The following is a 15,407-nucleotide window of genomic DNA, read 5'->3' on the forward strand; positions in this document are numbered from 1 at the left end:
CCCTTCCCTTCCCTTCCCTTCCCTTCCCTTCCCTTCCCTTCCCTTCCCCTGAAAGCACCAGAATCACTGAAATAACCATCACTGCTGTGGACTTACTGGTTGGGTTTGGAACAGCAGAAACAATGTCCTTGCTTTCGGGAGCAAGGGCACCATAATTGGCGTGGTGGTGGTGATGCCGATGGTGGTGGTGGTGCCTTGCAGCCATTTTTGTGGTATATGGAGTTCCACCATTCTCCTCAATGTTGAATGGATGCAGATCGCTGTTGTTCAATGGATAGCTACAAAATAAATTCAGTTCAAATTAGAGCAGTAAACAGTAGCACCAATTGTACTTTTGGAGAGACAGAGTGAAAACTTTCTTGGGAAAAAATGTACAGCTCTTTCGTAAATACAAATTTTAATGAAATCTTTACAGTTTTCTATCTCCACAAGATTTATCATATGAGGAAAAAGGATGCCTCTGCTTGTTGGTATGACTTTAAGATCAGAACTGTTTTTGATTTTACACACTACACAGTCTCTGCTAGAATCTGTCCTGGGATAGGAAAGTCATGAAGCAGAAAACAACTCCTTTAAAATAAAATTGTCCGAAGAGCAGACCAAGGAACGGTCTCAGAGTAACACTACATTCCTGAGAATGTACATGTCTCTAAATGCATGTCACTAAAATAGCTGTATAAAAAAATTCTGACTTAGGGAAAAAATTGAGAAATAAAACATTTTACAGATTACAACATACAAAATAGCACTTGGTCAAAAATGAATGGTACCTGGGCTGGTCTAAGTAGTTTGGGTTTTGGTTGGGTTTTTTTGCATGTGTTTACTTAGGAGATTAACTATCGTCAGTCTACAATAGCTGGCAAACGGGGACACACTGACATTTTAATTCACCATCTCTAACTGAGAGGTGACAAATGACACTGCTGCTTTTCTTCATTAGCTTTAACTGATGCTGTTTCAGTTTATTGTTTGAAATTACGCTGAATTTCTAGAAGTGATATTTTCTCTCAATTGCAGCAACCAAAAAAGATTGAGATAATTCTACAAAGATATTGCAAATGACTTGAATGTGCTTTCCTCAGAGGAGAGCTTAAAATTTTTATAAGGTTTTAACTTATTCTGTAGTAGTGCATTAGACAGTAGTTGCAGTAAATCAATTCATTTCAACAAAAGATGAATCCCCTGCCTATTTGAAATATGCTAAAGAAATTATATCTTCAGCTGTATGGGTTTTCAGTTTGCTTTTATTAATAACAGCAGCCGGAAACCTGACAACATGAATGAAGACAAACCGAATAATTAAAGGAACAATAAATAAATTATACCTAAGATACTTGCTACACATGTTCTCTGCAGATTGCTTAGTGATTCAAAGCAAAATTAACCAAATAAACACATCTGCATCATTTCCAAAGTTATACTGAAACACGCAGCTTGGTACATCATTAATAACCACTGTCTTCTTAGTAACAACTTCAGACAACATGAGGTTTCTGACTGGGTACTAATTGAAAAATACTTTTATGCTGGTTACTTTTTGAAAGCAGGAGGCGGGGAGGGGAATGATGCGTATATTAATCTTGGCAGGTTCCCAGCATGAAGCAACCACCGCCAATAAAGCCACTTCTGATGCCTTTTTTGCCTTAAGGAAACCATACAAATAGGTGTCTGATGCACAGGGGACAGCTTTCGTGAGCTCAGATAATCCAGGACCAGTCTGTCTTTTCAAACTGCACTAAATCTTTACTTCTATAATCAAATCAAGCAAGTGCCTACAGGGGGAAAATGGTACAGGCTAATGAGATTGCACACTAATTGTAGCAGCTCTCCTGCACTTTCCCTTCAAGGGCCTAGGGTTGGCGTGACATTTTTTTACTGAGAAGATAGGTGGTTTTGTTCACATGTTTAAAACCCTCCTGGGAAATAACGTAAATTTGGGGCTGGAGCCTCAGCACATCTTTTTTTTTTTTGTTTGTTTGTTTGTTTCATCTGATTCAATTTTTTTCAAGACACAAAGCCCTGTGTGTTGGGAGTTTCATTTTACCCACCAGCAGGCTGGTTTAGTAGATTTTCAATTGGTTTTTTCAAAATGAATCACACCAAATCTTTACACTGATTCCTCATACTGCTATGGGCCTAAGGTATCTTCCTTGCTGAATTGAGAAGGAGCTGAGCAACTGAATGAGCCAACTGAATTAACCTCTGGCCTGAGGGCTAATGTACACCAAATTCTCTAGATGTATTTCTTGACTGTCCAGAGAGGAGAGTAACATGTAAATGTAAAATGTAAGGACACCATTACATCAAAGCAGTAAAGAGCCCAGCAAAGCTGATGTTCAACTATGCACTGAAATCCTTGAGGACAGCAGGTCACAAAGCTCCAGACAGGGTGTCACTACCCAAGCAGTGAGCTCTGATGTGAAATCCCACCTTAAATCTGCCGGCCCATGTAAAAGCGTGTGGTCATCTGCTCTGTTCTAGGGCTGACAGCAGCTGACAGATGTCGAGGCAAACTTATCTCAGGGTCAGCCAACTCTTGCACTTCAGATGCATATGAGGTTGGGTATTTGTAGAAACCCTCACTACCAAGGAGTTACTGAACAATTAGAAACAACAGGCCTTGCAAGCAGCCCCAAAGCCTGCCAACTAAAAAAGGTGACAGTATCAAATAAAAACATTGTAAGTAGTGCAAATCCCTTTTCTGTGTACTCTCTCATATATATTTTAGGGGCATATTAGATATCTTACTGTAGTTTCTACAAGCTGACATCATTATATCACATGTTTCTCACTTTCCTTTTCTTCCACTCTCTTATATACAGAGACTTGACACTTTTTCATTCAAGGCATCCTTTTGTTGCTAACTTTGCTTTCTATTTCTTGCTTCTATCTGGCTTACCTGAACAGAAAACATGACCATGTATCCTTCTCAATCTATTGATGTAAATAAATCTCTACTTTCAGTGAACCAACTTTTTGATTATATTCATACTCCTGACCTCCAGGAATTTATACTTGATCCCTGATCATCAAGTAATGCTCTCAGACTATGTGCATTATGTGGACAGGCAGTAGTTTTTATCCTTTCTCCTGGTATGCCAATGTCACACCGCTGGTTTACTTTTTAAACATCAACTGGCTGTCCTGCAGGTTTCCTCTTTCTCTGCTGTTATTTACCTGTGTGGCTTTCTCAACAAGCTCCAGCTGTTTCCTATACAGAGAGCTCCTATCCTTCAAGGAAAATGAGGTAGGGCCCTACAGGCAAGTGTGCAAAGGAAGCAAACACTTCTTCTTTGTCCCTCACTCAGGAAAAAACACTCCTGAGAATTCAGTTTCTGGAGACTGAACCTTCAAAAAAGCTACTTGGCATCCACAAGAAGGTTAGTACTGCCTTTAGCCTCAAATTCACTTTAATTAGTCTTTTCTCACCAAAAAAGCAGCACATTGAGGAACAAGGCAAATAACACATATCTACTAATTTCTGTTTTATAATTTTCTATTTTACAACGTTTCATTTTACATAATTAGTCCTCTGTCTCAGTTTTACACTCCTTACCCTTTACCCAAAAAGCTAGTTTCAGCTGACATTCTTAGATTTCCTGTGGTCCAGTCACCTACTGCTTTACCAAACAATGTCTCTAGCATACAATTCACACAGACAACTATTAAGAGGACATAGGAAAATGGGGAACAGAAAAGTTTTTGAAAGCCTTCAAAACCAAAGTATGTGGGCCTGTGTTACCTGAACTGAACCTCCCTCACTAGAAGAGACTCCATGACCCTCCTGTGCAATTGATTTAATGTCTCAGCATATCTACACTTGTTTATTCTGTCTCCTTTACTGCAATTTAAGTACTGCTTTATCTCCCATCCATCACAGGCACAGTGAAAAAGTTACTTCTTGCTATAGAAGCCAGTGGTTTTGAAAACAGCCCTTTACATCTCCCCTAAGGATCTGAAGAGCTCTGAATTCCTCAGCTGCCCCTCACAGGTCACACATTGCCTACAGCTCTAAGACACCTTGCTATCCCTGTCCACCCAGCTGCCCCTGCTTGCTTCCAACATGTGGTGCTAAGAACTGGACACCCCACTGCAGCTGAGGCCTTGTAAACACATTTCAAAGAGGAAGGGCTGCTTCCCACATCCTACAGGATCTACTCCTGTTTATACACTGGAACATGACATTTTTCCATACAGCCTGGGATTGTTGACTCATGTTTAACTTGTGGTCCTCAAGAACATCAGATCCTTTCCTAAACTGGCCAGGTTTCCAGCCCTACAACCTCAGTTGTGACACATTACTCCTACCTAACAGTACAAACATTCCTCCTGAGCTGTGCCCTTATCTTTCTGATGTGCTAAGATCAATAATACCAGGACTTTTCTCTCACCCATGACAGGCCCGGTATGCAAGGACTTCCATTTTGGTGTAAACCATGAGTGACAAGGAGTTTTTTAAAAAACATAATTGCCTTTCCATGCCATCCTCCCAGCTGCCATCCCCAGTCTCCTGCAGCAGAACATAACTGTGCAGCCCTGCAGAAACATCTTCCACCTGTGACCCAGAACAGGCTTACTCCTGCACCCTGCCCATGCTCCTCTTTCCCCACTCTTCCTCTAGGCATCTTCCACCTGTCTGAAGTTACACTTGGAGTGCAAATGGTGGCACTTTCTTCCCTCCTCTCTGTGGGGAGGCTGGAGGGGCAATAGCAGGCTCAAACTATCATGCCTCATGGTTGACTCTAAGAGTTGAGACCTCCCCTACTATAGCTGAAGAGTAGTTTAAAAAAATCCCAGGCTTCTAGGTCTGGTTGTCATAAGTAACCTTCAACAATTACCACACCCACTTCTATTTGCTTTGAACATTCCTCCTGCACCAAACCAATGCAATTTTCCAGTATTTAAAAATCCTCAAGCTTTCCACAAACATCTTCAGAACCGCTCTCAGTCCTCCCCCATCTGCAGCTTGGAGCAAGCCTGCTGGTGATTTGCACAGCTTTTGGCAGCAAAAATTCATGCTGCTGGCACACTGAATGTGCTGGGAGATGTATCACCCATCCTTGTATCATTACAATACTTTCTCCAACATCAAAATGGGCTTTAGGTGTGCTCCCAAATGGCAGCCAGGGGAAGTGTTGCAGTGCCTGTTAACATGTATGTGTATTAATGAGTACGTAATGAGAGCAGGCACTGTGTGTGAAACTTCAACGTGGCAGCCGGGGGGGGAGACTTAACAGCTATGCTAAGCCAAACATTCATTTTTGGGTTTAGTATTCCCCTTTTTTGGGAGGAAGGAGGGTAGACTGGGTTGATTCCCTGCCCATGCTTCAAAAGCAGTTAAAAAAACCAAAACAACAAATAAGCCATAATGAAGTTTTAGCTAAACTCCCTTTAATCATATTTAGAATCTCACATACCACTTGTTTCTCTAAAGCATGGCAAGTGGCACAGAGAAGGAATTTTGCATTCTCTGCAAATGTCCATGTGGAGAGGAAAGAAGAGAAAGTGAGGGGATAATAAGGCAGTACATGTGAGTATCACTTAATGACCAGGACTATTGGACTGAAGCAAAAGACCCAGCATTAGATGAGAAGGGAACACAGACCACAGCAGGGTGACTGCAATAACAAGAGAGAGGGTAAACTTTCATTCTGCAGCCAAGGACTGGGACATATAAAAACAATGAGTATTCCTAAGTAAAGGAAAACTGGGATCACTAAAATCAAACTTATGTTGGTTTTTTTTCCTTCACCATGTAACCAAGACCTCTTTGCTGGCCAAAACTGGCTTCCTGAGTTGTGTGAAGTGTAACTAAAGCTAACAGAGTGGTTACACTTCCATGCTCTGCTCTGTGCTCTGACACCAGGACACCACAGCTGGCCCATTTCTTTCCTTCAGGGAAGGCATGGAAAATTGTGTTGCAGATTTCTTTCCCTGTTGCCAGGGATGATCCACAGTCCCCATCCAATCCTAGGGACACCTCAGAAAGCACAGCAGTCAGCCAGCAGCCTTCTCTCAGACAACCTTGATATTAAAGAGAAAATTATAATAGGGAAAAATATATTAATAAATGGTGACGGAAGCCTGCTGTAGGATACAAGATGCTGAAGTAAGTTTTGAAACAAGACTAATCTGGAATTCTCCAAAAGAAGAGTAAAAAAGCCTGCAGCAAAGCATGTTCTAATAAAATACCAAGGAACAAATCTTGACTTGATAAAGACATTGTCCTTATAGATTTCACCTTATCTGCATAAAGATCATTAAAAAAATACTGTCTTGCAAAACTGTCATGCAAAATATGCCCACTGGGAACTAAGTGTGCTTTTCTTCATTTACAAATGCTTTTAATTAACACTAACAACAGCTAATGATATTTAATCACCTGTCAAAAAAATTAATTGTCCCAGATGTCCTTGTAGATGAGAAAACTCTGAAAAGCAGACATAAAATTTTCTAAGACCAACAAGATCCTCCCTCAAGTCTGCTGCCTTCCCCTTTCAGACAGAGGCCATATATTCTTGTCCTTTTGAAATAAAACAACTTGGGCTGGCTAATCCAGGCAAGCTAGCTCAGGTTAAAACAGGAGCAAAACCAAGCAAGGAACTTCGGCCTCTGAGGTAGCCTGCAGCTGATCTCAGACTGCTAGCCATGGAGCAGCTTTTCCCACCACTTAACCCATTGAATAACTCAGGTCCTGTGAGCTAGGCACATTCCTACATCTCTACTGTGCTTAGTATCGCACTGCTGCCAAAGGATGCAGAGAGAAGCAGGCACAGGCCTGAGGCTTAGCTAAGAGAACACCAGAGATCACAGGATGTGACAGAAGTTGCTGGACATAAAAGATGAGGGCAGAAGCAGCCCCAAATGGTATAGAGCATACCCAGAAGGATTCCTGAAATTCACAGGCACTTATGGTAGGGATACCTGGCCAAACACCACAAAGCTCTGACAGGGGAGTATCAGGATCTCTTGGGCGAGAACAACCTTGCAAGGCCAGCACTGTCTAGGAAACTGCATCAGTAACTGTGTAAGGTCCAAACTACCATGGTAGCCTTGGGACATTTGAGCATGGACTTAGAAAAACCAAAACCAGGAGCAATGCAAGGAAAAAGCAGGGGTAACCACGAGAAGACAAGAGAAAGGAAAGAGGTAATTCATGTGCAGGATGGATTTCATTTAGAATGCACATGAGAAAAGTGAGAAAAGTGACCAGCCCCATATAAGCAAGCTGCTGGTCTGTGAGCTTGGCTGGTCAAGCTCCCATCACCACAGTCCAGGGCATCTTCTCAACTGCAGTCCTATTTTCTGTGGAGGTGTGTGCATCAAGGATGGAGCTCTCTGTGCTGCCCCACATTTGTGAGAGGCTGTTTGTGTGTGCGGTACTGCTCAAGGTGCTGCCCTTCACCTCCTCTGCTCCTCGGCAAGGCTGGCTGAGTGGGTGCTCAGGGAGCATTTCCATCTCTGGAATGAATGCTCAGCATCTCATCCTGGGCTGTGAAGCCAGGAACTACAGCAGCCTTGCATCTAGCAGATTAGAAAAGTGTAATCCCTTTAGCCTCGAAGCCAATCCACTGGATTTGGCTTCCCTTAACAATATGCTCCCATCTTACAAAATCTCCTCTGTCTCTGTCCTTACTAAGCTGAAATTTCTTGGGAAGAAAACTTGTTTTAAAAGATATTAACCAAACTGTGTAATTTTAATACTTCTAAATTATTCTGATTCTGAATTCTGCTAATGCTTTACAAAAAAATATGCTGCCTTGTGAATTTTCAGTAATTTGCGATAACTTTAAAGTCCAGTGAGAACACAAGTGACTCCATTGCTACACAAATGACTTCTTTTTAGTTTACAGATTTTTAAAAGACAGTATTAACTGGTAAAAGTAGTACAAAACCAAGCACTCAGCACAGCGAGGCCTCTCAATTACGTACTTGCAACCTCTGCCCTGTCTCTGGGCAGGTTCTCACTTCAATACCTGGGCAACTCATCTGACTGACCACAGGAAATTGTTAATTTTACCTTTAAAACCATTTTCACTGTTTTTTTTCCTTTTTTTTATAAAGTCAGAAATTGAGAATGACACACACACATTAAATGCAACCATTGAAACTGAAAATGAGTAATAACAAACAAAGGCCTCCTGGGCTCAGAATTTTGATACCGAAGCAGCATCCAATTTTACATTCAAGTTTGCTTCAAATCAGCCTTGCTACTGATTCAGAGAGCCCCAGGTACCGAAGACACAGATGCTAAAATCACAAAGCTCCCTTGCCGTTTTCATGCCTCTTCTCCATTCTCAGAGTTTCTAGCAGAATCCATTGCTTTTCATTTTCTAGTTCCTTTCTTTTGCACATAACTATAAAACCCTGCTCCTCCTAAACCCTCTACTTGAGCTTTTTGTTTGCCTGACCCATTTTTTCCCTGAGCTCTTCCTTCCTGTTTGACTCCTGTATTCCTACTGATGAGAAAGACTTGTCTTGGAGGCACCGTGACGCTGGCTCTGCTGTTTGCCAGCAAAGGCCTTCATACTCAGGGCCTTGGCCCCTGGAGATGAAAAGAAACAGCCACCCTGTCGTCGGTTTAGGTACTGAGTTCGTTACTATGCAATTACACAATTCAGAGAGCTCTGGAGATTCATTAGTGATTTGTATTTCTACTTCTCTAGGAAGACAAAATTGCAGAAATTGGTAATGGCAGGTAAAGCTGCTGTGGTTATAACGACAGCACAGACTGTTATGGGTTTAGTGAGGAAAAAGTAACTTATAATTAGCTTCTTATCCGGAGTTTAATTGCATTAGATCAGTACTTCCTACTTCTCTAATTAGGTATGGCTAATTCCTTCATTTTCGTTGCAACTTGGAAAGTAGATGTTTTTCCTTGCCTCAGTTAAAAAAAAAAAATAAAAAAATAGCATTTTTATAATCCATCAACATAAGACATTGGTAAGACAGGAACTAAAAGCTTTCCAAGATGTTCCTGTATGAAACATCTGTTCTTGTGTAATCCAAAACATCATCAATCATATGATGAGGTGCAGATTTTGCTGTTTGATGGTTTTAAAGATAAAGGTCATACTACTGGTTCTATGAAGGAAAAAGGAAGAGGAAAGGAAAGAAGAAAAGAAAGATAGAAATGGAAAAGAAAAAAACCCACCAAGCACATTACAAAGATAGTACATTCATGGTAGAAATATAATTGTGGTGGCAATTTGAAAACAGAACCCTAGGGGCACTTCCACTGGTTCCCATAGTCACAGCTCAACATTTATCTTAATTTTAAATAGGCATATTCCTCAGTTCTGAGAGGGCGTGATGATTAAGGCAGTCATCATGAATGCTTCTTCTAGTGACAAACTAGATTTCTTCTGAAGAGATACAGGCAATAGACCAGAGAAGATAAGGTGCCATCAAACTCAAAGGAGCTTCCCACAGTCATCTGAAAGCTGCTATTCAAGAATACACAAACTAATGAAGTAACATTGTGTCAGGCTGGTGGAACTTCTTATCTCTACCATTCTCTGTGCCAAGTCCGCCAAGATTCTAACTGAAGGGAGAAAAATCATCTTTAGAAAAACAGGATGGAAGATAAAGTGTTGTTTTGTTTGGTTTTTTTTTTAATCTCTTCTTTCTGTTCAATACTGAAAGCATGTTACATGTGTAAATTTAAAGCAATATGCAAGTTATTACAGACATGCTTGTATTTCTGTAGCAAGATACTCATCTGCAGGGGACTGTGCACAGGGAGGCCTGACACATGAACTTTACAATTAAATTCAGATTAACACTCATGAAATCACCTCTGTGAAAGTACTCTGTTTTGCTTTAAAGTACAGTCATGAAACAGTCATTAGTAAGCGCTCGAGAACAGCATTTAGCCTGCATCTTTATTGCTGGAAATGATTGCTATCAATGGAAGAACTACAACTGAATTATCTGTTCGGGTTTTTTGGGGGTTTTTTTGTTCATTTGTTGTGGTTTCTTTTGGTGATGGAATGGCAACAAGAGCAACAGCACATACACTGAGGAAGGGAAACTCTTTAGCCAGTCACTTCAAGGTACAACAGTAGGTAGAAAACAAGGAAAGCCGAACAATGTCTTCATGATCACCACACACCCCTTTGCCATGTACTGCAGGAGGTAGACAGAAAAGTGTGGCCTACCTCTAAGTTTTTTTTCTGGTCTGATTTGACTAGGATTGTTTTTTTTCCCAAAAGCTGCATCCTTCTATATGCCTGCTGAGGAAGGAGGACTGATTTTCCTGCAGGCTCTGCAACACTAAAACTTGGGAGCAGCATAAGAGCACTGTGATTTTCTAAGCTTGTGCAGTTTGACTGTAATGTAGGAAAAAACCCATTTATTCTGAAACAGTTCAAAATCTCCATCCTCACAATGTAGCAAAAATTTGGTTAGGGTACAGTGTTAGTTCAAGCTGGCTCACAAGGTTTCATAGGTAGCACATGAAACTTCTGTATTAACAGAAGTCAGGGTCCTGGTGGATCAGTACCCCTTCTTCAAAGCACACACATGAGGTCAATCAAAAAAAATACATTTCTTAACTGATATCCATTACTGATGGTCTTTAGCAGCTCTGGCACCAGCAGTCTCTTCAGATGCCATTAGCAATGCTGCAATGACACCATTCCCCCTACAAGTCTGTTTTCCTTGGTTCTCTGTTCTGGAGTAATAGGAAAACCTCTCATTTCCAACAGCCTTTCCAGAGATCTGGAGTGTCAGGTCAGATAGATGTGCATCAGAACTTCTCTCCTTTGAGGTAGGAAGAGCAGCCTGCCTGCTTGATACACAAACTGAAAAGATTCCTCCTCTGAAAAGAGATGATTGCAGTGCTGAACTGTCTCCTCTCTCTCAGAGAGCCCCATCTCACCAGCTTTGATGCCTGAGAAGCAGGTGATATACTTGGTTTCATTTTCCCCTGCTGCCTTTGATGTTCCCCAGCTCATTCCTCGCCAGCATTTGAAGTTCCATTTTCAAAATTACTTGCAAACTCCGACACTTTCTCTTGCAGGCTGAAGAGACATCTGCATCGCTTATCCAGAGGAATAGAAAATCACATTTTACATTACCAAACCATAATATATGCTTTGTTGCCATCCACATTGTAAGAAAACATCCTCCTCTTGGTCAGTTTGCATATGGGTTCAATAGTAATGGGGTTCAGAAGGACTTAGTTCTTTCCCTTAAGTATGCAAACCCCTGACTGCCAGCTTTAGAAATGCATTATAAAACCTGATCCCTTTGTTCACTTTGCCTGTGACTCACATTGACTAGTGAAAAATAGCTGAAAATGAAAGTTTGAAGAAAAAGCCCACATTAAAACAATATATTCAAAGTGACAACACTTTCAGTATTGTATTTCAGGTATCATATTTCAGTATTCAATATTAGTCATTAGCTTGCATGCCAGGGCCTGGCTGGGGCCGAAAAGCAATGTATTTCAGCTGGTGTTACAGATGTGGTGTCACAGTGCCACCAGCTTTTCAATTCCCCCAGCAGTTCCTGGGGGAGAGGACATGGGATTAGAGTTATTACAAGGCAAAGGTAATCTCCCTGAAAATCCAAATACATAGAGTATAGAGCCAGGACTGAGCCCTGCTAGGGAAAGCCCTGGTTTCTAGCCTTATTAAGCACAGGAGGAAGATGTGCAGAGTGATGATCAAACATACCCTCAGCCAGGTTGTATCAATTAATTCTCCAGCACAAGGAAGAAGCAATTCCATGCTGGACTTCAGATCAATGTAATTTCTCCAATACCTATTGCTATACTCAAACTTCCCCTCCATCCCTCCCCCAAGGTGATGCAAGGATAGTGTTTATCACCTGTAATCAGATTACAGAAGTTTCTAAGTGTATGTTGGACTTGTAAAAAGGTTTTAGACAACAAACACACTTCAGAACAGGGTGGAGAAAGTTTGCACATGCAGTTCAGTGGATACCCCTGAGAACATGTTTCATTTGTATTAAGGTGTTATCTCCTTTAAGCAATTTTCAAGGCATTTTTTTAGAAAAAACCTAACTTCCCTGTGTATATTTAGAACACATTTAAAATGTGTTGACTTAGAACAACAGTGTCACATGCTCTTTGTTAAAAATTATGCAGCATTTCCTCATGAGGAACTCCTAGGTAAAGTAATTCATTCATTTGGTGTATAAACACTCACATACCAGGGCCATCAAGTTCCTATACTAAGTTTGTGCCTATAAACTACCAGAGGATTCCTGTAGCAGCACAAATTTAAGATGTAGAATTGATTTTTGATAGAGCATTTTCAGTATTTTAAACAAAAATTGCTGCTGTGTTTAACAGACTTAACCCAAACATTTTCCACTTTTGCTCTCTCTCCCCTCTCTACATGTAATCTGGTTTCAGCTGCAGCGTTTTGTGTTGCTTCAAATAAAAAATTGTAATCCTAACATCACAAGACTTCTATTTCTTGTTAAAAACAAACTATTGTGAGTTACAACAGTGCTAATTTTAGGGAAAAAAAAACCCTGCCAATGTATTTTTTAATGTTTAAAACAACTCTTTTATACTACCCTGTTCAGATAGATACCACCCATACCACCCTACCTTTGTTCAGGTGGTATAAGTTGGACAGGTGAGAGCAGTACTGGGGTCAGAGAGGAAAGAGGCAGATATGCTCCCTCTTCCTGACTGCATCCCAGTCCATTTGCTACAGGACACCAACAGTGTCTAGAGGAAGGAAGGAAGGACAGAGACACTGATCTCTTCTTACCTAGCTGTTCGCTCGGTGACTTGTCTGGTTCAGATTTCTGCAGACAGCAGGGAGGATGAGGGATGAACAAGTGAAAAGGGAGTGCAGGATGTGTGGGCTCCCTCTCCTGAGAAGCAGAATGACAAGTGCTTCCCTCGAGGCGACACACACAAACTGCAGAACACACAAGGCCCACAGGTTGTTCTTCACCAGTGTGCCTGAGGCTTTTTAACACTTACAGGACCAGTTGGGCCTTGTGCTGTCTTTTCTTGCAGTCTGTCAGGGAATGGATCCCTCGTTCAGCACCTCAGTGCACCTTCAGCAACAAACCAAACATAACACAAGATGAGGTGGAACACTGGCAACAAACCACATGGAAGCCGACAAGGTTATAGGACAAGAATGATACTGTATCATGAATGTAGGTGTGTAAATAATAAAGCACCATTGCCCCACACTTTAATGTGAGTATTCAAAAAACCCTCCTCCAGAGTGCTTTCAGAGAAGCAGCTAACCTAGATGTTTGTTCCAGTGGCTCCAACGAAGTTTCTCTTCCTTTCTCAAATAAAATGCTGCTGAAATAGAGGAAGACTAGTCTGGGGAAACTGAAGTCAGCCTCTGTGATTACACACCTCAGGCTTAACTCTGGAATTTTCACATCTCAGTGCACAATTGCTTTATTGTCTTTCCCTCTCTACAGATTGTAATGGAAACATCAATCCACCACAGCATTAGTAACTACAGGGGAAATCAGGTACAAGCATATCTACCACCCTCCCAAAAAGCTTTCAAAAATAAATAATGCATCATAACCAGATCAACAAGACTGTCATTTTTTATTTGTACTTAGCACATACAGGAAAGATCAAAACAAATAATAAAAGATAGCATTTGTAAACAAATGTATTTCACAAAAAGTTATAAACTATCAAATTTGCTCTGCAAAAATTCATTATCGCCATTTATAAACGTGTATTTATCAAAATCAAGTTAAAAACTACTTCATTTTGAAAATATCCCAAATAAAGATCCATTCATTCCAACCGCTTCAGAGAGACCACAGATGTAAGGCCTAACTAAAACAAATGCACGAGTGAAGATGGCACTGTGATTTTTGGTTTAAAGATAACAAAAAAGTCTGCAAGTGATCAAAATACCAGCCAGTCAAATTCAAAGTCCTATGTCTGTAAAATATACATTCAACTCACAAATGTTTATAAACTTTAAAAAAATAGAGCTATTCCACTGGAATGTCCTCATTTTTTAATGTACTGATTATATGTTGTGTTTTTGAACCCACTCAGAGAAAAGTTATCAGTAGGTAGTTTCATGTAATTATAAAGTTCACTTCCATAATCACATTAAAAATAAGACAACAGCAGCACCCTTTTAGCAAGGATTAATTTATAACATTCTTGCCTTTATAGCAGCAGGTATGGTTTTGGGGGATGCTATCAATATAATCAGTAAGTTAAAAAAAAAAAGATATACATACTCTGTGAAGTTTATTACAGTGTTCTTTCCCTATATTTGTTTTCAAAGTTAGGTAAGCACCTCTACTTTCTTCTGCAGAACACAAAAATTAGAAACAAATGAGATTCAAACCTATGACTGCCTCAGTAGGCTCCCTTTGTTGGTGTTCCACAAGCCAATTTGATTGCCAGTACGAATTCTGTTTTTTCCTTCCTCCAATCCCCTATTTGCATGCCAACTAAAAAAAAAAAGATTTTCAAACTTCATCGATTATTTTGACTCAAAAGAAACAAGGTAATAAAAATAACTAAGGCACAAAAGTCTGATCTTCAACAGCAGGCAGAGGGTCACAGATATGAAACTAGGTGAAAAACCCCAGAAATATTTCTGGTCTCAGGGCACTGAAAATTGTTACCAGAATTCAAAAAAGGTTTTTCAAGGTTTTTTTTTTTAAACAAAGATATGGAAAACACTTTTCCCAAGAATGTCCACAAACACGAAACAAGGATGGATGTACATACAAAGACACACACTTTATGCACAATACACTTTGAACATACTGCAGACAGACAAGGACCATGGAATGCAATGATGTCTGTAAGATGGCAGGTGAAATGAAGATGGCTCTTTTTCAGAGAGTCGTCATGAGTTTATCTTGGTACACCATGCTTTGGACTCCTCCTAAATTCTTCTGGTTCTGCTCCTGGATATACCGTAAATTGCTGTCCTCTCCACTTGTGGGGGGTTTCCAATAGGGCCTGTCATCATGATAGGGTGGCCTGTACCATTTGCACAGTTATTGGTTAGTGAGGAATGGAAGTCAACTTAGGAGCGCTACACAGTAACATGAGCTCATCCCGCAAGTGCTAAGCATGCACATGGAGCTACAGCATGGGAAGGAAAGGGGGACAGACCTATAGGTCTGAAGCTGCTGAAGCAACTGGAAATCTTTTAGCTAATCTCCAAAGGCTTTCAATCAGAGCTCAATCACTAAAAACCCTCTCTGTCTGCAATGTTACAGACAAGCATAGTGCATCAATGCTCCAGAATTCCAACAGGGAGGTGGGGACGGAGAAGGAGGCTACGGGAAAACTAAATTTGTACGACACACAAGTAAAATAAAACACCATGCAAAATGCTGAGCTCATGAAAGTATATCCTTCAAGTGCAAAGGGTTAAAAAAGGCAATCCTATTATGAATGA

The 15,407-nt window shown here is 40.6% G+C and overlaps 1 protein-coding gene across 3 annotated transcripts in view; it reads right to left on the reverse strand.

The window, feature by feature from the left end:
• The window catches only part of EPB41L4B (erythrocyte membrane protein band 4.1 like 4B), a 168,278-nt gene that overhangs the window by 72,634 nt on the left and 80,237 nt on the right, over nucleotides 1-15,407 (reverse strand). For 2 of the 3 annotated variants that reach the window (XM_033512170.1, XM_015618467.3), the window contains exon 16: nucleotides 97-278. In XM_033512170.1, coding sequence (XP_033368061.1) covers nucleotides 97-278 — 182 coding nt within the window. Of the gene's footprint in view, nucleotides 1-96; nucleotides 279-13,540; nucleotides 14,984-15,407 lie in introns of those variants that run through there. The other variant, XM_015618468.3, reaches the window with a different exon arrangement.

This window comes from Parus major, chromosome 2, assembly GCF_001522545.3.
Source record: "Parus major isolate Abel chromosome 2, Parus_major1.1, whole genome shotgun sequence".
Taxonomy (NCBI): domain Eukaryota; kingdom Metazoa; phylum Chordata; class Aves; order Passeriformes; family Paridae; genus Parus; species Parus major.